At 31.5% G+C, this 24,659-nt stretch overlaps 1 protein-coding gene across 1 annotated transcript in view; it reads left to right on the top strand.

Moving 5' to 3' along the window:
- Window positions 1-24,421, top strand: part of ERO1A (endoplasmic reticulum oxidoreductase 1 alpha) — a 45,167-nt gene extending 20,746 nt beyond the window's left edge. The window contains exons 5-16 of the mRNA XM_063089043.1: window positions 3,679-3,755; window positions 3,992-4,065; window positions 8,211-8,331; window positions 10,746-10,783; window positions 13,073-13,084; window positions 15,494-15,520; window positions 15,644-15,736; window positions 16,991-17,237; window positions 17,692-17,761; window positions 21,880-21,966; window positions 22,055-22,188; window positions 23,607-24,421. Of these exons, the coding sequence (XP_062945113.1) occupies window positions 3,679-3,755; window positions 3,992-4,065; window positions 8,211-8,331; window positions 10,746-10,783; window positions 13,073-13,084; window positions 15,494-15,520; window positions 15,644-15,736; window positions 16,991-17,237; window positions 17,692-17,761; window positions 21,880-21,966; window positions 22,055-22,188; window positions 23,607-23,667 (1,041 nt within the window). The 3' untranslated portion in view covers window positions 23,668-24,421. The remainder of the gene's footprint in view (window positions 1-3,678; window positions 3,756-3,991; window positions 4,066-8,210; window positions 8,332-10,745; window positions 10,784-13,072; window positions 13,085-15,493; window positions 15,521-15,643; window positions 15,737-16,990; window positions 17,238-17,691; window positions 17,762-21,879; window positions 21,967-22,054; window positions 22,189-23,606) is intronic.
- The last annotated feature ends 238 nt before the right edge of the window (window positions 24,422-24,659 follow it).

The following is a 24,659-nucleotide window of genomic DNA, read 5'->3' as shown; positions in this document are numbered from 1 at the left end:
CATTTGCTGAATGTTGACAGATGCAAACACCCGTGTAACTTCGGCTTCTATTAAGATATAGAATGTCATCATTACCCTAGAAAGTTCCCTTTCATACACTGTCCCAGTCATCTCCACTCCTTCCCCAGAAGCAACCACTGTTCTGAACTTTTTCCACCATATATTCTAAACTAATTTTGCTCATTTTGGATTCCACGTTTTCTTGTGTACACACAGTACACACAGAGTTAAAGAGTAAAGTCATAGTTATCGACTTGTTGGCTCCAATGGCAGAAAAACTTTGTGCATAAATAAATGACGTCATCATCACTGTTTCAAATAGAAAATTATTCCAAAAATTGTTTGATTTTTTTCTTTCAATTGATGAACTCAAAACTTTTGGAGGTTCATTCCATTAAAGGAAAATATTTAATCACTATTGTGAATGCTAGTATAAATTCAGTTAAAGTTCAAAATTGAAGATAAAATATTTGTTTTGTGGTGGTAATGCACATATAAATTTTGATAAAAATGATGTTTTGGGTAAAAACAGTGTCCTTGCTAAATCAAGAAATCTGTGGAGCAGAAATGCATTTGTAGTTAAAGTACACACATAATTTATAATTGTGTCCTAACAAGCTGTGATATAGCCATTAAGATAGAAGCAGTAATTGTCAAAATATATATTATTTATATTTATATACAGACTAAGTAATGACCATGAAATTTTGAGATGAAGCTGATGCTGAAAAAAATTACTTTGGTATGGCTTTGATAGTACTTTCTTTGCTTTCTATCATCAGTCAGATTTTGTAGATATTTGAGCCTTTGAAAAACTATTTTATAAAACAACCCAAGAGTCTCTTAGTGGTTTTGACCAGTTTTTAATAAACGAGCCCTCTAAATTTTGATTGCAGTTTGTTCAAAATCAATGGAAAATCTTTACTCAAAGTATCAATGAGTGGAATGCAAAAAGAAAAAATTAAAAATTTCAGTTTAACAAATGGCAATTATTATAACAAATCTTGTTAACAAAGATCTTGAAATTTATTCTTGTAAAAATAGGGAGGAATTGAACACATTACCTGAGGAAAGCTCAAATTGTATTTAATTCTGAAATTTTAATTCTGAAATTTTATAATTGAAATTTTGGAGTATCTCCACTTGTGGAAAGAATCTCCTCTTGGTGGAACTTTTGCTTTTAATTGGATAAATTTATATTTGATCTGAAGTGGAATGAAATTGAGAAGGGTTACAATTTTGTAGTATCTAAATTTGGAAAAACAATTAAAATAATAAATAGAGACAACTTACTTGATAAGATTTGGCTTGAAATATTTATTTGAAGAAATGTACTTTGGGAACCAAAGAATAGAACTTGTGAAACTAGTTAGGCTAAAATAGTTCCACGTATTTACCTACAAAGAAAATATTTTCTTACTGGCCAGCCACCAAAAAAAAAAAAAGAAAGGAAAATATATTCTTAATTAAAAAATGATGTCTGCAGAGAAGAGCCAGTTGAAGGTATTGGTAATTTCAAATTGATTAATTAACCATAAAATGTAAATTTGAAGAAGATTAGGGGCAATTTTATAAAAAATTAAAAATAATAATATATTAGAAAAGTATGTTCTGCAGAAAAATGCTAATGACATGGTTTTGAGACAGATGTGACTAAGAAGCTGATTAAATTATTAAATAGGAATGAAGAATAGTTATTTTAACTCATTTTTTTTTTTTTTTTAAGAAGATGACAGGTAAGGGGATCTTAACCCTTGGCTTGGTGTTGTCAGCACCACGCTCAGCCGTTGAGCGAACCGGCCATCCCTATATAGGATCCGAACCCATGGCCTTGGTGTTATCAGCACCACACTCTCCCGAGTGAGCCACGGGCTGACCCCTAACTCATTTTTTTAATATTCAGGTAATCACAGCAATAAGGTTTCTAAAATTTTTTGTTTTCTCAGCACCACACTCTCCCGAAAAAATTTTGTTTTAATATACATAAGTGTATATTATTTTTTGAACACATTTCATTCTTTTTTTAAATTTTTAAATTTTTTTATTTTAACATTTAATTTTACAGATTTGTGGAGTACAGTGTGGTATATCAATACATACATATACACTGTACATTGATTATCTTAGGGTAGATAGCATAGCTTTGTGCCCATTAATCTACCACTTTGCCTCTCCCTTTGTCCCCCTCCCCTCCCAGCCTTTGGTAACTGAGAACCACTTTTTTTTTTTTTGTAGCTTCCACATGTGAAGGAGATCATGCGGTATTTGCCTTTCTGTGCCTGGCTTATTTCATTTTGATATATATTTCTAACTTTATTTTGAAATAATTTCCAACTTACATAAAAGTTGCAAGATTAGTACAATGACATTTTGTACACTTTCTGCAGATTCACTAATTTTTCATATTTTGCTACATTTGTTTTATCATGCTTTTTCTATATACATATTATTTTCTGAGCCATTTGATTGTAGGTCGAATACATCATATCCGTTAACCCTTTAATACTTAATTATGTATGAAAGAATTTTATTTTTGAAAATAGTTTTTGAATTGAGCCATCTTATATGTTGATCAATATGATGAAGAAAATTGCCATTTAATAAATAAAAGTTTCATAAAATTATATCATTTCAGTTACTTCAGTGTTCCTTAAAACATTATATCACTTCAGTTATTTTAGTGTCCTACTCTAGACAGTATTTTGTATGGTCATCCCAATAAGGTCATAATAGGCACTCAGTAGATTTTTGTTGAGGGATTGAATTCATGGCCTGCTGAATACAATGTTGTCTTTCAGCTATATGGCGGTGACGGCAGGCGTTGGTGGTATAGTGGTTAGCATAGCTGCCTTCCAGCTATATGGCGGTGATGACTGGTGTGCTGTGAAATCTCATGAGACACACTTTTCCCCTGTGCCATGAACAGGCCTCCCGTAATATATATATATAAAATGACTTAGACAGTAAGAAAAATATGATTGTTAAAGAATTTTTTTTTAATGTTATACATCTTTAATCATTTATCCTGTATCCACATTGGTGTCTTCCAAATCTGAGTTCTATTACCAATTTTTATATAAAGAATATATTTTAAATGCCTAAAGATATTGGAATATTTTTTATAACACTTGGTAGGCTCCAGGCATTTTTAGAATTATGGTATAGGATACACATGATCCAGTCCGACCACTTGGTTTATGGGAGAGAAAACTTATGCTCACAGGTCTTTAAAAAAGTGGGACAATGCCTCTTGATTGCTTGTCTCATAACTTGACTTCCTTATACCTGGAAGGTTTTCTTAGTGGACATTTTATTTATCAGAACTATATTTATTTTGTGAACATAATAGTAAATTGTGTTCTCCAACAAAAACAAGAGGTAAAGCATTTTACTTTTTTTTTTTTTGCTGCAGGAGGAATTTTTCTTTTTTAAGTTTTCAAGCCAGGGTGATAGTGCCAGGTATAAAAAGAGCCTCAAATAACTACTAAATTCTTTTTAAAAGTTTTTAATTTTTAATTTTATTTTTTAAATTTATATATATATATATATATATATTTTGGTGACTGGCCAGTATGGTGATCTGATCCCGTGACCATGGTGTGACCAGCAGCATGCTCTCCCTAAAAAGTATTTAAAATGTAATAATTTGTATTCTATTCATTTCCTTTTTCATTTTAGTATTCTGAAGAAGCCAATAATCTCATTGAAGAATGTGAACAAGCTGAACGACTTGGAGCAGTGGATGAATCTCTGAGGTTTGATTTTTTTTTTTCCTTTTTTTTTTGCAGCGGTATTTTATATTTCTTTTTTTCTTTCTTTCTTTCTTTTTTTTTTTCATGTGGCTGGCCTGTATGTAGATTTGAACCCTTGACCTTGGTGTTAAAACACCATGCTCTAACCAACTGAACTAACCAGCCAGCCCAATATTTTGTGTTTTTTTCATGTAATATGTTAACTTAAAAAAAGAATAACACTATTTCTTTCTTTGAAGTGAGGAAACACAGAAGGCTGTTCTTCAGTGGACCAAGCATGATGATTCTTCAGACAACTTCTGTGAAGCTGATGGTATAACATTTTTTTATAGTATGCATTATGTTGAAATGATACCTAAGAAAAAAATTTCTTTTAAAATTATTTTTAAAACCTCAGTTTCTAACACTTTGGCAGTTCTTCAAAAAGCTAAACTAGAATTACCATGTGACCTAACATTCCATTCCTAGGTATATATTCAAAAGAACTGAAGACAATGACTCAAACAGATACTGGTATATGTATTCACTGCAGCATTATTCACAGTAGACAAAAGGTAGAAACAACCCAAGTGTCCATCACCAGAGGAATGGATAAACAAAATGTATAATGTATAATGGAATACTATTTGGCTAGAAAAAGGAATGAAATTCTAATACATGTTAAAACATGAACGATCCTTGATATAATTTTCTTTAAGTCCATCCATTTTGCTGCAAATGGTAGTATTTCATTTTTTTTTATAGCAGAGTAGTATTCCATTGTGTAGATATACCACATTTTCCACTCATCTGATGATGGACATTTGGGCTGGTTCCAACTCTTGGCTATTGTAAATAGTGCTGCAAAAAACAAGGGAGTACAGGTATCCCTTCGACATGATGATTTCTAGTCCTCTGGGTATATTCCCAGCAGTGGAATAGCTGGGTCATATGTAGATCTATCTGTAATTGTTTGAGGAACCTCCGTACCATTTTCCATAAAGACTGCACCATTTTGTAGTCCCACCAACAAACAAGTCAGGCACAGAAAGAAATATCACATGTTCTCACTTATTTGTGGGAGTTAAAAATAAATAAATAAATAAATATACAAACAAATAATTTGTGGGGGTGGGGAAGAAGACAACAATCGCAACAATTCCTTGAACTCGTTAAGACAAGTGAACAGATATGATGTAGATGGAGGGGAAGGGGAGAGGGGGGAGAAAGTGGAACTGGTAAAGGGATAGGAAAAACAACTACATTGTATATTGATAAGTTAAAATAAAAACAAAAACAAAAAGAAACATATCTCCACTTACATGAAATATCTAGAATAGGGAAATTCAGAGAAACAGAAAGTAGATTAGCAGTTACGAGAGGGTGGGGGGAAAGGGGAGATGGGGAGTTATTACTAAATGGTTACAAAGTTTCTGTTTGGGGCAAAGAAAAGTTTTGAAAACAGTGGTGATGGTTGCACAACATTGTGAATGTAAGTAATGCCACTTAATTGTACACTTAAATATGATTAAACTGGTAAATTTTATTATATATATTTTTTACCACAATAAAAAACAATGTAAAAAGAAAACTCAGTTTTTGGAAAAAAATCACTTCAAGTTTTGCAGTTCTGTGTACCTAGTCGTTTACATAATTTTTGTAGTATATACACGCATTTTGCATAAATAGCTAAAATCTAGGGATTACAAAAACCTGCTTCTGTTATATTTTCCTTGATAATGGTTCATGTTGCTTTTGACATCAAAAGCTAAGCCAGGGTGCTGGTGCTGTTAAAATCTAGGAGCCCTAGAATCCATTACAACTCTTTGATCAAGATCTATGCGTTCTGCCATTCTTCTTTTTCTAGTATCTCCTTTTTTCTAAGTTGAAATGTTAGCCTCTTAATTGGCTAAACAAAATCAAATCAAACTTAATTTTGGTATGCTTGTATGGCTCTTTTGTAGTGGATTAATGATCTTTTAAAGAATTAGTGAAAAGAATGATACAGATCATTTTAATTACAAGCAAAATATAAAGGCTGCAATCCCTATAAAGCAGAAGGAAAAAGGGAAAGTACTTATTTTTAATTTTGTGGCTTCTTTTTGGGAAAAAAAAATGCCTTTCTTAAAAGAAAACATGACCATGTTATGGCATATACATACCTATAATCCCTTACTTCTAACTCCAAAATCTGATAATTCTGAAAAAATGAATATTTTGTTGCGATTTTCCTCCCTAAGTTTAGCACGGACTCACTTAGAGTGAATATTCATGTGTTTCACCACAGAAATATTTGTGTTTGATTAAAGGTTACTGGAGTAATATTCAGTATATGTTAATACTGTATTACCTTTGTGAAATCTGAAAAGTTCTCAATTCCAAAACTCATTTGGTCCTAGCGGTGTTGGATAAGGGGATGTAGATTTAGACTAGTGAAGAAAGAGGATAAAATATTCTCCCAACCTCCCTGTTTTGCCATCTTTTCCATATGATTTTTTGGTCTTATACATTGTGGTATGAGATAAAACTAAATTTATAATACACAGCAAATTTTTTTAGGCCTGCAATGTTAGAAAAGAATGGTAATACTTAACTTCCATATATAAAGTATCTTTTTGACACTACAATGTGTAGCACCAACTGAGAATGAAAAATTTACTTCTTATATGGTGGAGTACAGTGAATCACTTGCCCACTTGTATTTGTTTCTTCTGTTAAGAAAGGGTGAATATTTTAATACAAGAACCGCTTTATAAGGAATAAATAATGTATGTAAAGGTAGGTGAAGTACAGAAGGTATCTTATAAATCCTTATTAGAAATTTGAGCTATTATCTTATGGCAAAATATGGTTAAAGTAACATTTTTTAAATATAAAGTTGAAGAGAGATGGAGTATTTGTCATAAGTAAGATTATCAGGCAACAAATGTTTATCTTTAATTACATAGAATATTAAAAAATTTAATCATTTCTTGGTAGTTAGTTTTCTGTCTTAAAGTAATGGATAGTGAGCATTATTTATATATTTTAAAAATCAGGGTTTTTAAAAAATGAGTTTATTATAGTTTGCTCTACCATGGCAATTGCCTGTAGTATTAATTGAACAGAGTTATCCATCCCTGAACTAGATGATTCAGTGCTAATTTGTTTTTTACGTTCTTATATTTACTTTTTCTAGTTATTTTAATTGCCACTTCTGCATTGGACACTCAGTTATTTCTAGATGCTTCATTGTGCTGCTTCTGGAAGCATCTTTCCCCCTAATTTATGCCTCTAGTATGCTGTGAATTGGAATAAAAATAACCATGCTTAATTTTGTTTTTGTTTCTTTGTTTTTTATTAACAAGTAGCTATTGTTGAAATGTTGATAGACTCTCTCATAAACCGTTATGGTCAGATTTTTGTCATCTGTTTTGGTGGGTTTAAGGCCATTTTTGCCTACTTCCTCATTTTTTTTTGTTGATATTGTTAAGCTTTATAGGCGAGTAAGGTATTGGAGTACTATTAAATAATTCCCCAAAGCCACTGCAGGACTATGGAAGTTTGAAGTTGTAATAAATTATAAATTGTGAATAAGTAACAGGGCCTGGATTCTAACCTAGGCATTCTGGCTCCAAAGCCCATGCTTCTAACTGCCTGTGCTGTGTTGGGCATTTGGGTTGCTTCTACTTTTCCCTTTTATAAATAACACTGACACAAAATCATTCTGTATATAACTTTTGCATACTTAGGATAGTAGTGGTAGTGGATCCTGATGGTGGCCACCTAAAAAGAAAGTATTTGGTAACTAGCCGTATACGGTACTAGCAATTCTTTGATTACCTTAATTACTGCCGAACTGCTGTGGTCAATGTGGAAGGAAATGTACGAGTTGGCTCTGGGTATCCATAGTTCCCATCAGGGGATTCAACCAACCATGGATTGAAAATATTCAAATAATTAAAAAAACAGGGCAACAGTAAAAAATAATACAAATAAATACGGTATACCAACTAATTACATAACATTTACATTGTATTGGGTGTTATAAGTAATCTAGACATGATTTAAAGTATATGAGAGGATGTGCTTATTTTATACGAAAATACTACGCCATTTTATATCAGGGACTTGAATAGCTGCAATTTTGGTATCTGGGATCCTGGAACCAATCCCTCACGATACTGAGGGACGACTGTATTATATTCTTTGGATGGCTTATGAGAATTGAGTTACCATGTTTCTTCAATTCTAAAATTCACACATTCTTATTTTTACCATTTCTAAAATCAGGATGTTTTTTCAACCAGTGTGCACAGTTAACGTGGCCGTGTTTGTTTCTCCTTTTTCTTCCTTTCTTTCTCTTGAAAAGTTGTTTTAAAATTCCTGATGCATTGTTACATTTGTACTGTCTTAGAATCAATGGAATACAGTCTGGTATACTAGTTCTTTAAGGTAATTGATGATAAGAAAGATTTAATAAAACATTTTATTTTACAGACATACAGTCCCCTGATGCTGAATATGTGGATTTGCTCCTTAATCCTGAGCGCTACACGGGTTACAAGGGACCAGATGCGTGGAAGATATGGAATGTCATCTATGAAGAAAACTGTTTTAAGTATGTCATTTTCATTTAGAAATTCCTGTAAGATGTGGTGACTTTTCCTTTATAATTAAATAAACAAAGTTATGATGACTTAAAATTATAAATCAAATTCACTTTGTTTACAGGTGTATTTGGACATAGAAATATACCTATTTATTGATCCAGTTGTCCTCTGGGGAAACATACAGACATGAGTTTCAACAAATATTTCCTTGTGTTTACAAGACTTAGAATAGTATTAGACTTTTATGGGAGTATTGTAGGAACTTAATAAACGTTCCTTGAATTGATTAGAATCTCATTTAACAGATGAGGTAACCTAGAGCCAGAGAGGTTTACTTCATTTACAAAGATCATATAGTTAGTGGCAGGGAATGGATTAGAATCTACAACTAACTCTCTCTCTCTCTCTTTTTTTTTTTTTTTCTGTTGGCTGGCCAGTATGGGGAAGAATTTACAATTCTTAATTTTCTTTTTGATGCTCCATACTCCCCTTTCTGTGGCTGTAGTTATTTGACCCGCTTTAAAGTTAAATTGAGTTCAGATAATTATAATAGGTACATTTTTGAGCACTCACTGTATACCAGGCGTTGCATTAAGCATGTTACATACATTTTCTCCTTTAGTCCTTGCAATAACTCTGTTGTAGTTATTATCACTGTTTTACAGATGGAGAGACTGTGACTTAGAGAGGTTAAGTGATTTGTTCAGTGTTAAAGATCTAGTAAGTGGAAGAGCCCACTTTGTACCCTTAAGCACTACAATGGAGGCAGGCAAGTTGATCACTGGTGACTAAAAAATGCTTCAAGTTACCCACTTGTAAGCCTCGAGGCTCTAAACAATGTGCTTCTTGGTTTTCAAAAATAATTTGTGTGTGTGTGTGTGTGTGTCAGAGAGAGAGAGAGAGAGAGATACTATTTCAAAGATTGAAGGAAATTCTTGGACAATCTTTGGAGTTCTCAAATATAGGAATAATACAATTCACTTTTTATAAGTCAAATGTAAGCATGAGATCAGCAATCATGCTTAAACCAATAAAATGTCAGACTTTCTTTTATTAAATTGAAGAATTTCTTCAGTTTGGAAAGTGGAGAGTTTTCATTACTTATTTCTGCAGTGCATTCTATTTAAATTCTCTTGACTATTATTAAGAGTGTTTTGTTTACTGACTTAAAGGTTTACTTTAGAAATTTTTGTGGTGGTGGTGGTGTTGTTTTTAATGTGAACTAAAAGAGTCCATAAAATGTTTGTTAGATTTGTATTAGTTTTACAGGTACTTTCTAACTAATTCATATCCTGGTTTCCATATTTCTAGCAATATAAACAATGTCTGAGGCACTAGGTTAATTATACTGAGCATGTTAAAATATGGCTTACGTGTTCGTTCTCAAAATGTCTCAAGTTGTACAAATTTTTAAAATTTAAATTACATACATTAAAACAACCCCTACACTTTACTAATACTACTAAGGGATATTTATTTTGGTATTTAAAAGCACTTTAATGACATATTAACTCTCCAGAAAATTTCTGGCTATTTTTTCCTATTAAGAAAAAAACTTTTTATTTAAGTCATAGCAAACTTGATGGCCACAGGGCAAATTGATTTTCTTGTTGCCTTTGTCAAAGATCATGTGGCTGTAAGTATGTGGGTTGATTTCTGAGTTCTCTATTATGTTCCATTGGTCTGAATATCTGTTTTTATGCCAGTACCATGCTGTTGGTTACTATAGCTTTGTAGTATAATTTGAAGTCTGGTAGTGTTATGCCTCTGGCTTATTTATTTATTTATTTATTTGCTCAGGATTGTTTTGGCTATTCAGGGTGACTCCCCTTGTGTCAATGCAGTCAAGTGGGCTGTCGGCCTCCTGTGTGGTGGCCATGGCTGCTACTGTGGCAGTGAGCTGCAACTGTGACAGCAGTGGCTGTGGCAGTGGCTGTGGTGGACCACCCATGTGGATGCAGTGTTTGCGGTGTGCTTCTACCTTTTGTCAGGTGGCTATTTGCTCATGGCTGCTCTTGGCTGCTCTTGTTTGTCTTTTAATTATGCATGCACATTGTGCTATACACACGCATACATACATATATACATATACATATATGTATATCTAATATATATAAAAACATATTAGTGACGCTAGGAGAAATGCTTGACTGATCTTTTCTTCCTTTGTTTGAAGTAGTGATTAGAAAATGACCTGCTGGCTGCTACAGTGGGATCACATTGGGAGGTGTTATCGCCAAAGCAAATAACAGCCACCTTCCCTTAAAGCAATTAGAGAAAACTAAATATTTTATAATCTCAGTAAAACAATTTGATTTTGGATATAGTCATCAAGCAACTTTCTGAGATAATATCACTTAAATAAATATAACATGATTGGTTACATATTTATGTTTTATACTTTTAATTCTTTTGTTTCTAGGCCACAGACAATTAAAAGACCTTTGGCTTCTGGTCAAGGTGAGCTATTTTTTTACATTGTTATATTATTTATCAGCCAGAGAACTTTGGTTAGAAGGAAATGGAATGCAAGGTAAATGGCAGGAGCAGTTGAGGTTATATAATTCAGAGTACTGTTTCCATAGAAATTATGCCTCACCTTGCAGAGTGATTGGGTTTAAAATATTTATACTTCAAAAATTTTTTTAAAAAGCAAAAAAATATTTATACTTCAGTAAGGAGTATCTTTGTAATGAAGTTCATGGTTTAGATTACTTTAGGATGAAGATATATATTTATTCTTTTATTCATTTTGGCAGACACACTAATGTGTATGTTCAGCTTTTCAATTTTTACTCATTTTCCAGATAAATGAATATCCAAAAAAATTCTCAAATTTTTTGCAAAACTTGAAATTTTTGAATATAGTAGGAGTCTGATTTAAAATTCACATGTCTTTGTATCTCATTAATGTTTTCCATTTTCTACTTACACTCAAGGTCTGGCCCAAATGCTGCCTTTTCCACAAAACTTTCCCCAATCCTCCTAACTGGGAGTAATCGCTCACTCCTCACGAAGTAATCTTATGCCATTTTTTGCTTCCCTTTTACAGCCTTTTCTACTGTGTGGCATTATTTTATTGTTATTTATATATCTATTGATCTATCCTAGTATTGTGGGCATATGGGCAGCATTTATCTGTTTCGTCTCTTAATATAGAGCCTGACACATAATAGATGGAGTAGTTTGGTAGATAAATGGTAAATGAAAATTTCTCTCCTCATTGGTCTTGTCTACCATAGTGAAAATCACTTTTTTACAAATATTTTTTCAAATGATTGTACATCATTTACTATGTACTAGGTACTGTGTAGCTGCCAGAGACGGTGTAAAATTGAAACTCACAAACCCTGCCCAGTCCATAATAGGCAAAACGATTTGAATAAACAGGCAGAATAAATCATTGCTGTATATGACTTTAGACTTTTTCCTTAGAAAATATATAACCGTTCTCTTTGACTGTGTGCTTAATGATAAAATCTTTGACGTGCTTTTAAATGTGTAAGGTTTTCATTTTTTAAATTTATTTGAAAAGATGCTGATCTTGCATAGTCAATAAATATAAATTTCCTCCTGGAAAGCGATGAGATTGCATCATTCCCTAAATGCTGGCAACTTGTCTTTCTTAGATTAGGAATGAAAGAACATCTTTAAATGAGGCTTTTGGGTTTGTACAGAGTCACATGTGATGACTCAGTGGCCGATATTGATTTAATATCAGATAAATGCAAATACATAGACAAGAAGTAATCTTCACTATGAACTCACATTATGAGTTGATAAACTAATTAACCATACTCACTTACCTTCAAGATAAATGGGAACAATTTAATGTTTATCGTTACGTAACTGGTTAAAGGACTTATGGTATAGTCACATAGTAGAATACAGCCATCATAAACATTGCTGTAAATTTGCATTCATTTAAATCAAAAGTGATCAACAACATGTTGAGGAAAAGAAATAGGTATAAAAACAATATGTAAAATGTATTTTTATAAAAAGATAATTAATATAATTTGTAAACATCTGTACACAAAGAAAAAGGACATTTACCAAAATGTTCTTTGGGCAACAACAGGTTATAGATGGATAATTCCTTATTTTGTCTGTCTTCTTTTCTTAAAAAAAATATATTTGCAATGAGTATATATTACTTTGAAAATCAAACTGATGGCATTAAAGAAAAGTGGGCAAAATGAAGACAATTTTTCAGTAGTAAATAAGCAGCTGCATACAAACTGCTGCATTACGTATAATTTGAATCTTACAAGTAGTCTTTTAAAACATTCTTGACTGAGTTTTGATCTTATAATGGCAGTCTGGAGGTTTCAAAGCAATAATACAAATCTTTAACAGAAACTGTATTATAGCTTTAGGATAAATAATTGTGGAAAAAGTCGCAGTCAGCCAAATAAACCTAAGTCCTTAAGATATTTAAGAGTACTCTTGGATGATGGGTTAGAGTTTTCCTTCCTTCAGCCCATATTAATTCTTATGTGAGCTGAAACTACTCTTTATGCACGCTCCTGGAGATAATACCATTTAGTCAAATCAAGCATAAGTCATATCACCACTAGATTGAGTTGCAGCCACAAGCGTTTCATTCTCAGATTTTACTTGTGTGGATGAACTGATGGAACAAAGCTAATCATTATTTAAAAGTCTTTTTTTTTTTTTATGAAAGTGTACCATTAGAAAAGGGCAGTTGGAAGAAATTTATAATAAACATTCTGTTTTGTTTTTCAGGGAAAAGTAAAGGTAAGTATAACTTCTTTATCATATATTACATATATGAATGAATTTGCTTATACATTCAAATGTTTATTTTGATGAACTTTGTTTTTCTTCCTACCTCTGAGACTTAGAACTTAATTTTTATTTCTTTATCTAAAATTCTGGAGGTGAAAGCACAGATTAAGGGAAAATGACAGTTTTCTTCTGGGCTGAGGCATTAGAGACAGCCTGCCTCAGCCTCTGATAATTCAGTTGCACATTTTACCCACTGAATGTGGAAGCTGGGCATATCCCCCTGCCTCTTCTCTCCTTTACTGGTTGAACTCTCAGATTTGCTGAAGGATCTGCCTGTCTGGAGGTTTCAGAGCAATAATACAAATACCTATATGCTGGGTCTCATATAGGAATGTTCTGGGCATGACCAGAGTGTTGATTCCAGAGCTGACTTACAAGACTTATGCTGACTCCAGGGTATAGGTATCATTACCAAATCTAAATTAATAGTAATGCTATAAATTTTAACATAAAGGTTTACTTTGTCTTTTTGAGAATCATTTTGCTTTAAGTGTGAGATTGAAATGAAATTTCTTATTCTTAAGACCAAGTGGCTAACAATATGAAAAGACTTCATCAGTGCTTAGCTTTAGTTCATCCAGGTGAAATTTCTAAAATGTGAAGTATTCTTTTTTTCTCTCTCAAAATCCTCTATCTTCTGAACATTATTTTTATGAATTGCTTTTGCATAATCTAAATAATAGAATACTAAAGTCCGATAATGTTGCTTTTTTATTATTGTACTTTATATTATGGTAAGCATAGCAGCTAAATGAAATGCTGAATCATAACTGTACTGTTTGGAAGAGAAATTGTTTAGCAGTAAGATTTTTTTTTTCGAAAGACGCCTCATATTTGTTACTGGTAGAAATGATCTTATAATTTTCACTTTTCAGTAACCTTACTCTGCTTTGTTTCCAGGACCATGCTCTTAGTTACTACCTCACACTGCCTCTCTGTTAACATTTGGATACTTATTACATACATATATATATGTAATATATAAATATTTTTTGTCTGACCCTTATCAGCATTAAGTATTATCATATTTTTATCTTTACTACTTTTATAAGTTAAAGTGGTATATATCTTTTGTTTTAATTTGCATTCGTATCACTAATAAGACAACACTAATTATTATCACTAATAATAACAGACAGAATTTTTGTTATTACCTTTGGTATTTTTTCCTTTGGGAATTCTCTATTCATGTTATTTGCCCTTTTTTTAATGGGCACTTTAGCATTTTTATTCAGTTTATTAGCTTTTTATATATTTAGGATATTATCCCTATATATTTGCGACATACATTTTACCCAGTTTGTTATTTGCATTTTGCTTTTTTTATGAAAATTTCTGACAAACAGATGTTTTACATTTTTATATAGTCCAATTTATTGCTTATTCCCTTGGACATTCTTTTCATTACTTTTAAGCTTGTTTGGTTCATTTTTAATATCTCTATAAGCATCCATAGTTAAAAAAAACAGCGATACAGAACAGTGTTTACCATCTCTGTAGCAAATGCATACATGAATCTTTACATAGTTAATGATTTCTTATGCTTTTTATGATATTTATATAACATTTCAAATAAACATTCTCATGTATTGTCATGTACTACATTTTTATCACTTTAATAGTTGTATGTTATTCTACAGTGTTAACTAGTTATATGGTATTCTATCATGTTAACTTAGGCATTATTGTGCATTTTGATTATTTCAGGCTTTAAAAAGAATTATACATAATCATCTTTCTTCAAATTTCTCATCCCACATCCCACATTTTGAGTTATTTCTTTAGAGTATAAATCTAAAAACAGAATTACCAGGTTTAAGTATATTCACAGTGATTTTATTAGGTCATAGAGTATAAGTAATATTTAGTTTTTGTAGCATTTCCCAGAGTTACTCTTTTGAAATAGTGAATTGCATGTAATCCTATCAGCTATATACCTCCTATACTATTTTATAATTTTTGTTTATTTTTTTAATATAAAAAGCATATAATGAGTCCTTCATTTTCATGAACTGTTATCAAGGTTAGGTATTTTCCCATTTTTTGATTGATTTATTATTTAAATAGTTATTTTGATCTAATGTACAACACTTTTTCCAGAAAGTTATGAGACTGGGGCTGTCTAAGGCAATGCTAACACCTTTTAAAGACTGAGCAGCAGAGTGGTACTTAACTAAATCCATACCAAGAACTTCTCTTCTCATTTTTGGAGAAATTGCAAATGAGAATTGGACCTTTAGGTTAAAGAATCTTCTAATCACTGTTTGGCACAAATTTGGTATAATGCTTTAAAACCTTTGAAAATTGTATATTTTGCCATTTTTACAATCTTGTTACTTATTTTTCCTTTATTTTCAGAGAACACTTTTTACAGCTGGCTAGAAGGTAATTGGAAACTTTTAAACAAATTTAAGTGAAATCTCTTTCTTATTTTTTAAAGAAACATAAAATTTTATATATACAAGACTCACATATGAAATTTTATTTCTAAATCACTGACTTTTTTAGGCCTCTGTGTAGAAAAAAGAGCATTCTACAGACTTATATCTGGCCTACATGCAAGCATTAATGTGCATTTGAGTGCAAGATATCTTTTACAAGGTATGTGACATTCACTTTTATTCACTTTACCACACTTATTTTCAGGTATTATTAACATTTTCTTGTTATTTACCAGAATGGGAAAAGATTGACCTGACTGAATATTAGTCAGTAAAAATCCATTCTTAAATCACAGTAATCAGGAAAATGGGAACTGTAGGTACAATTTAATAGTTAAGCATGTTCTTAGCTCTCTCACCTTCTTTTAAGAAGCTGCTTAAAATTGTAAATATCACTTTGGAAATATCCTTTGTTTTGTTGTGGGAATTAAAATAGCTCCTAATAGCACAGTTTGTTATTTGTTAGGTATTATTGTGTCAGAGCCATTTTATTTGTGTGCCACTGTTAGGTTTACAGTTTTTATAGGTAGAAGTATTTCCTGCTGCTCTTTATGCTTTAAGGACGCTGTTGAAAAATAAGACCATGGTTGGTTTTCATCAGTAACATATTTCTTTTGAATTAAAGAATCTCTTACCTCTTAGAAACAAAATATAGTAACTTTGATTTTAAATAGCACTTCAAACTCATTAGTAATTTCAGAGTATTTATTTATTTATTATTTATTTACTTATTTGGGGTTTTTTTTTTTGGTTGGTTGGTTGTTTCTTGCTGGCTGGCTGATATGGGGATATGTACCCTTGATGTTGGTGTTACAGATAGTCATTTTTTAATTGTGTATTTTGGTTTTGTGAATATGTTTCTATTAAGAAATTTGACTTTTATTAAAACCTGCTTTCTCAGTAAAACATTGAATTCATTTTACATGTAAGGATGGATTCTAGAAGATAAAATATTAATATAAAACTATTAAAGGCTAAATTATGAAAGACAGTTTCCTTGGTTGTATCCGTCATATATTTAAAAATACAAAGTAAAATTAACTTCTGCGGGTATAAATAACCTAATATAATTAAAATGAAAATTCCTTGATTGAAAAATTCAGTTTTGGGGTTTTTTTTGTTTGTTTTGGTAGCCGGCTGGTATAGAAATTGAACCCTGGACCTTGGTGTTATCTGCACCAGGCTCTAACCAACTGAGCTAACCGGCCAGCCAAATTCCTTTTTTTTTTTTAAACTTACTTTTCTTTGCTTATTGACTGTTTTTTGTTTGCTTGCTTGTTTGTTTTTTGGTGGCTGGCTGGTTCAGAGATTGAACCCTGGACCTTAGCGTTGTCAGCATCATGCTCTAACCAGCTGAGCTAACTGGCTAGCCCCAAAATTCAGTTCTTAATATTTATTTTTTCTTTCTTCTCAGACACCTGGTTGGAAAAAAAATGGGGACACAACATTACAGAATTTCAACAGCGGTTTGATGGAATTCTGACTGAAGGAGAAGGTCCAAGAAGGCTGAAGAACTTGTATTTTCTCTACTTAATAGAATTAAGGGCTTTATCTAAAGTGTTACCATTCTTTGAACGCCCAGATTTTCAACTATTCACTGGAAATAAAAATCAGGATGCAGAAAACAAAATGTTACTTCTGGAAATACTTCACGAAGTCAAGTAAATTATATATTACAATTTATACATTAATAGAAGAGTGACAATGGTATCCAAACTTATATTCTTAAATATTCACTTAGAGAAAGGAAAACTATTTAAAAAGTAATTGAAAGATAATTTTGCTCATAGGTCTCAGAATTGTTTTGCTTTTGTTTTAACCTGGTTACTAAAAGGCAATCTTTTAGTTTTAAGAGACATTCTTTTAGTACTTGATATTTGCATTTTTTTCTTATGTAGCTGAACAGATTTGGTTTGGGGCCAAACTTCTACTATATTATGCAATTAGCATTTTTGAGAATAACAATTTGTTTTGGGGCATCAGAGTGTTGGTTTTATTATGTTTTCTACTCTATTTTAATTATATTATTTATCCCTGACCAGCAAAATGTTATATTTGTAAGACTTTTAATATTTATAATGCATGAAAATGAATATTCTCTGTTTTAAAATACAGGTCATTTCCTTTACATTTTGATGAGAATTCATTTTTTGCTGGGGATAAAAAAGAAGCACACAAACTAAAGGTAATTATTTTATACTTAATTGTTAGATTCAAACTGATTAACTCTTATGCAGGTGTGAATATAAAACTGCGTATTACTCATAGAAGTAGAATAATGATGGTTACCAGAGGCTGGGGGAGGGAAAAGGGAGATGTTGATTGAAGGGTACGAAGTTTCAGTTAGACAGGAGGAATAAGCTTTAGTGATCTATTGCACAATAATAATGCACTGTACATTTCAGAATTGCTAACATAGTAGGTTTTAAACATTTTCACCACAAAAAATATAAGTATGTGAGGTGACAGATTTTTTAATTAGCCTCAATTCATTATTCCGTATAGTAAACATATATCAAAACATTACACTGTGCCCCGTAAACATGTAATTATTTGTCAATTAAAATTTGTTAAAAAACCCATGTATTTATACTTAACAGTAATTATAGGAAAAATCATAGTCTTTCTTTCCTCAAAAAATGAAATCCAAAGGCAAGTCCAACTTAAGATCTAGTTTGTATTATGTTCAGAATAACAACTGATATCTGTGTATTACTTCACACTTTACAGATGGCTTTCACATTGATGCAATAAAGAGGTTATAAGTTAAAGAGAAGGGATCCAGAGCATGAGTGGCAGTATTAGTCTATCTTTTGCCAAAGAAAATTCTAAAAATGGTATTCTAAAGTGCAGTCATGGAGGGAACAGACCTGATACCATACAAAACGGGGTCTGGACATTGCCTTGCCTCTTAATAGGGGTTTGACCTCAGGCAAGACCATCTGTGAGTGTGTATATGCCTCAAAATACTACATATATACTACAAATATAAACTATTTCTAGGAGGATTTATTAAACACTATGTTAGAGCATGATTTTTGCATTAAAGAGAGAAACAGCTCCTACCCTCAAGGGATTTCCAGACTATTTGGGGAGTCAAGTAAAATTATATTAGTGTTACCTGTTACATAGCTATTGGTAAGTAAAGACAGGTGGCCCTCAGTACCACTGGGCTTGGTCTGATTTCATGAGAATGTTTATAACAATCATCCTCTGTTTCTTATTCCTTGTTTCTTTCCATAATGGAAGAACCTGATTTTATGCAGCTTGCAAACAAAATACTTTTCGCACTCAGTTTTTTTGCTGTTAGATAATAGTTATTCTTGACCTCCCATCTACCTCCTACTTAAAGTTTCCTTGCTACAAATACATACCTCACTGCTTATGTAATCTCCCAAACAGCTTCCAGGAACTTGGAAGTGAGGGGGAAGATGCTGCAATAAGACTTCTTTTTTTCCACTATTTTCAATATGTTCCTTATTTTTAGTTCACTTGCTGGTTTATTGGAGAGAGTTTTGGCATCAGCTCTTTTTAGATTGTATAGATTAGAAATATTTCTCACAATGTTTTAATTTGATAAGACTTTGAAACACTCAGCTTTGATGTCCTATGAAGTTTATGTAGAGAGTCCTTACTTAACAGAGAATTTTTCTGAATCTTTTCTAGGAAAGGAGTAAAAAACAGGAAAACATGTTCATATCAGAGATTTCTTTTTTTAAAAAAAGTAGTTTCTGATAAACTTCATGGATTTGAACAGTCATTTTATAAGTTTATTTCAAAAAATCTCATCTTCTCTCCTTTATCAATGTATGGTTAGAAATAGAGGACTTGAATGAAAGATACTTATTTAGTATTCAATTCAAATGAGAATAGGATCTCATTTGAAGGCTTTTAAAACATTTGAGAATTTGGGTGAGAACAGGTTAGTTGGTTTCACTGAATATAAATCACAGCATATAAGCACAGCATGTTTGATCATTCTACCGACTAACTAATTTAAAGTGATGACCTAAAACTGTGCTTCCAAACAAGGGCAATTTGTAAGTAATTTAGGTTCTGGTTATTTTAAGCACCATAAATTTTTCTAATCTGAGATAATTGTGGGCTATACTCATAGACAGTTACTTGTGGAAGTCACAAGGATTCTCTCCTATTCTGATCTAGTAAATTTTTAGCTTCTTAATTTGGTTTTAGTATATTAAGTTCACTTATGCCAAAGATGCATGCTATTTTATCTGCTTGCTTTTAATTTTACAATGTTTATTTGGCTATGGTAAGCCACCATGCCTGTACATGCCATACAAAGATTTAGTTAAGAGCTGCCACATTCATGTATTTGAATGAACATAGATTCAAACATAAAATTTAGACAATATCTGTAAAAACAAGCATAATCTTTTAGAACAGAGGGTTCCAAACTTTACAAGTATAAGAGTCTCTTAACGTCAAAAACTTTCAAGGCCTTTCCTCATGATAGTGCCTTTTTAGTATCTATTGATTGTGGAAATATAATTGCCAAAAAGCCACTATGCATTCAGTAACACTTTTTAAGTAGAGTTGAGTTTTATTGATCATAACATTTATGTCCGTTTGGAAATTTATAGTGCATACGTGTGAGCTATTTATTCTATCTAGGTACGATGTTGTCTATATAGGAATTTTGTAGACCCTTATAACAACTACTAATTCTCTTAGAGGTCAGCATTGTACAGGATCAGAACATGTGCATGTGCTCTAGAGTAATTTTATTATGCTGTTATTATTGTTAAAAGTGTGATTTTTCTTTAAGTCAAGGACAAAACAGAGTTTAAAGGAAACCTCAAATCAAATCATGAGATCTATCTAGAATAATATTATTGGGTAGTTTTTTTTTAAAAGTAGGTTTAAAATTAGGATTATCTCTTACTGAGCAGGTATAGGAACACAAAATAAAGAATATTGTTAAAACATGGTAACAATATTAATAACTTGGGTTTTGTATTAAATTAATAAAGGTACAAGATCTGGAATACTATTAAAAATCTTTTATATGTTACAACTGTTTCAAAGTTCAGGCTTGAATGGAGCATGTGGGGAAAGTCTGTCTCCAGAGCAAACGGAGGTGTGCTTTGAATAGTGGGTTCCAGTCTTCACTGATTTATTCCTAGTTTTAGATCTGTGGTCCTGTTCTCAGTTGGTTGAGCCCAGTGTGTGGTTTATCACATTGAAAAAAGAAAAACACTATATGCTCCCTAAATTATAGGCCAACTGATATAATGGATTTTCTATATGAAATGTATGTCAAATTTTCTGCTTAAAATACTGTAAGCTTGGGATTCCAATCTTAAGTCCAGGATGCAGGGAGTCACTTCGAGGATCAATTAATAATTTCCACTGGAGTAAAAGAAGGATGTGTTCTTAGCTTTCCTTCCTTTTTCCTTATTCATTAAGGACGTATACTACTGTTGGATGGAGCTGTATGCATATTGCCCTATTATTAACAATATCATACTCTAGTGTTTATGGATATATATATATATATATATATATATATATATAAAGTATAAGAGCAGATAGGCAACAATAAACACCAAATTGAGCATAATTATAGAAGGTGGGATATAGGACTATGGAGGAATACATGGGGTTGGGGGGGCTTCCATTGTACTTGTATTGGCTTTTTACTAAAACTTGGTGGTGGGTAAATGGATATTCATGATATTTTATATCTTTTTGTATGTTAATAATATTATTACTATTATTAATAATAAAAGAAGATCTGATTGTTTCACCTAATTAATACCAAAAAGAAGGGCTATAATTTAATTATTATGAAACCAAAGGTTTTTCTCCCTCTCTCCCTCCCTCTCTTCCTTTTGATAAATGATGCCCAGCAACCCCTGTACCCTCAATCCCCTAGATTGACGTATAGTTAATAATCACATATAACAGGACACCTCAACTAAGTTACCATTGTATATTTTTGCAGATAGTTTAGCTTTGGAGTCAGGCAGGCCTGGGTTCCAAGTTGGCTGTTTACTAGATGTGGAAATTTAGGCAAGTTCCCTAACCTCTCTGAATCTTGTTTTTTTAACTCACTAAGTGTGGATTATAGTAGCATCTACTTTTGGATTTGTGGTGAAGATTAAATGAGATTGTATGTATAAAGGTTCTGGTGTGTAGGAGGTGCTCAATGAATGTTAGTCCCCTTATTTGGTATGCCGTAGTACTTGTACAGTGTTAGGCACACAGAAGGCACTCAGAAAATACTTACTAGTTGACTGTATATTACATCTTAATAAAATTTTGTTAAACTGTTTTTAGGAGGACTTTCGACTGCATTTTAGAAATATTTCAAGAATCATGGATTGTGTTGGTTGTTTTAAATGTCGACTGTGGGGAAAGCTTCAGGTGAGCAAATCTAGCTCAGTCCTATTTCTCATTTATCCTTTGCACAAAGAATTTTCTTATTTTTCTTTTTTTCTTCTTTCTATTATAGACTCAGGGTTTGGGCACTGCTCTGAAGATCCTGTTTTCTGAGAAATTGATAGCAAATATACCAGAGAGTGGACCCAGTTATGAATTCCATCTAACCAGACAAGAAATAGTATCATTATTTAATGCATTTGGAAGGTTAGTTTGAATGCACTGAAATTTTTTCTGCTAGCCAAGTAAGTTTAATGCAACACATATGCTCTCAGATAAGACTGGGTAAGGAATATCCTTTTTAATGAAATTATTTCATTATAGAATTATATGACCTTATGAAATAACTCAAGTATGTAGATACACACAATCATTAGATGATATTCTTTATTTTCATCCATTGACTTTTATAACATGAATACTAGGTTTCAATATTCATCTTATCGAGTTTGTACATTTAAAAAAATTGTTTAAATGCAGTTTTTCATGCTATCCAATTATTTTTTTAAAGGTCCTGGAAATATCATATGTTGTTTAATATAGGTGTACATGTAAGTTTCTCTGTGAATTCAGCATTATATAAAAAGGTTAATAATTCTTTAAAAAAATTATTTTATCAAAATGATTTGAGGAAAAGCATGAAATAAGGAACTTAACATTAAAAAATGTAAGTGTAGATGCATTTCCTTCTGGCCTGTTATGTAAAGAATGCCGAGGCTGGTCTGTTAGCTCAGTTGGTTAGAGCTCAGCATTGTAACACCATGGTCAAGGGTTCTGTTCCCCTTACGAGCCAGCTGCTGAAAAACCAAAAATGTCGAGATTTTTAAAAATTAACATTGTCTTAAGAAGTACATTTCTTCACTTTTAAAAAATTAGGATTTAATATTTTGGGTTTGAAATAATTGATTTTCAAAATTATTTCTGTAGCACCCAGGGGCTTGACAGTTATATTTCATTGAATATTCTGCTACTTTTTTCATGGTGAAGAGCAGAGCTAAAGTGCACTTAAAATAAGGAACAAACTTTACTTTTTATAAAAATGAGTAAAAATAATTTCATCACACATTTACTGTTCTCTTTATAGACCAATAGCTCTGATTCTTTGTACATTTACTAAGTATGGCATATTATTTTTAAGTATTCCTATGCTTATGCATATTTGAAATATGTATTTTAATATTTCTATATTTCTCTACTTTATCTTTATGTACTTTAATACTAAACACATGGTTACATTTATGAATACTTAAAATACCTAAGTATTTTAATACTTACATACTTATGTATTTTATACTACTCATGTACTTTAATATTTAATACTAAGTAAATGAATATACTTTGAATATATAAAATACCTAAGTATTTTAATACCTGTATACTTTATATTTATGCATTTTAATACTTTAATACTAAAAAAATAATTTCTGGACAATATCATCTTAGTTTTACCACGTCAAATTCAGAACTGAAGTACATCAAAATAGATTAAATTGTTTATGCACCTTTAAATTTGCTGAAATAAATTACTTTTAAAATGTTCTATGCTCTAAAAATGCAAAGTGAATAACTTTTACAGAGAAAATTTATCTAAGATGGTTTCACAGTGAAATATTTTTTGGTTACAGAATTTCTACAAGTGTGAAAGAATTAGAAAACTTCAGGAACTTGTTACAAAATATTCATTAAAGAAAATGAGTTGAGATATGCCTGTTTCTGGACAATGGAGGCCAAAGAGTGGAATTTCTTTCAAAGGCATAATATAATAGCAATGACAGACTTAAGCCAAACATTTTATATGAAGCTGCTTTTGTAAATGGAGAATTATATTGTTTTAAGTAAACAAATTTTTTTTAAAAATTGTGCTAAGTCTATGTATAATGCTATTGTGAGTAAAAGTAATACTTTGATAGTGTGGTACAAATTTTTATGTTTAATATTGAATCAAAGCAGGATTATCAAATTCATGTGTGATAAAATTAACTGAATAGTGTTTCAATTCATCTCTCAAACTAGAGTTTTGTGTAAGAAGATGTAATATAAATAAAACTATGGCAAATGTGACAAGTACTTACTAAGGAGGCTCATGAATGACCCATAATCAACAGCTTAGAATTGTTTAATACATTTAGGGTCTCCAGATTTAGCAAATAAAAATACAGAATGCAATGTTAGATTTGAATTTCAGATAAACAATTCATTTTTAAAATATAAGTATGTAGTATGCAATATTTGGTACATACTTATATTTAAAATCATTCATAATATGTTTGAAATTCAAATTTAACTGGGAGTCCTGTGTTTTATCTGGCAACCCTAAACTACATTGGTATGAAACAAATCACTTTTAGAATTATATTGATATTTTGACTGGATTGTTTTGCTGTATAGAAAAGTACAATAACAAGTCAAAGGAATGTAGGATTTCTAAACATTGGGAAAAATTCACTAAATTTACATATTTATTCTCATAATACTTTCCCTAATATTACTTAATAAAATTTGGGGAAAACTTTTTATTTTTATATAATTTCAACTTTACAGAAAAGTTTAAAAAATACTACAAAGGACTTGTTTACCCAGATTCATCAGTTCATATTTGCTTTATCTTTCATGTGCTTTCTGTATATATACATACACACGTACTTATTTTTCCTCAGTCATTTGAGAGTCAGTTACAG

This window comes from Cynocephalus volans, chromosome 3, assembly GCF_027409185.1.
Source record: "Cynocephalus volans isolate mCynVol1 chromosome 3, mCynVol1.pri, whole genome shotgun sequence".
In the NCBI taxonomy this organism is placed as follows: domain Eukaryota; kingdom Metazoa; phylum Chordata; class Mammalia; order Dermoptera; family Cynocephalidae; genus Cynocephalus; species Cynocephalus volans.
Note: the sequence above shows the minus strand (reverse complement) of the source record. Positions and strands in the feature narration are given on the sequence as shown.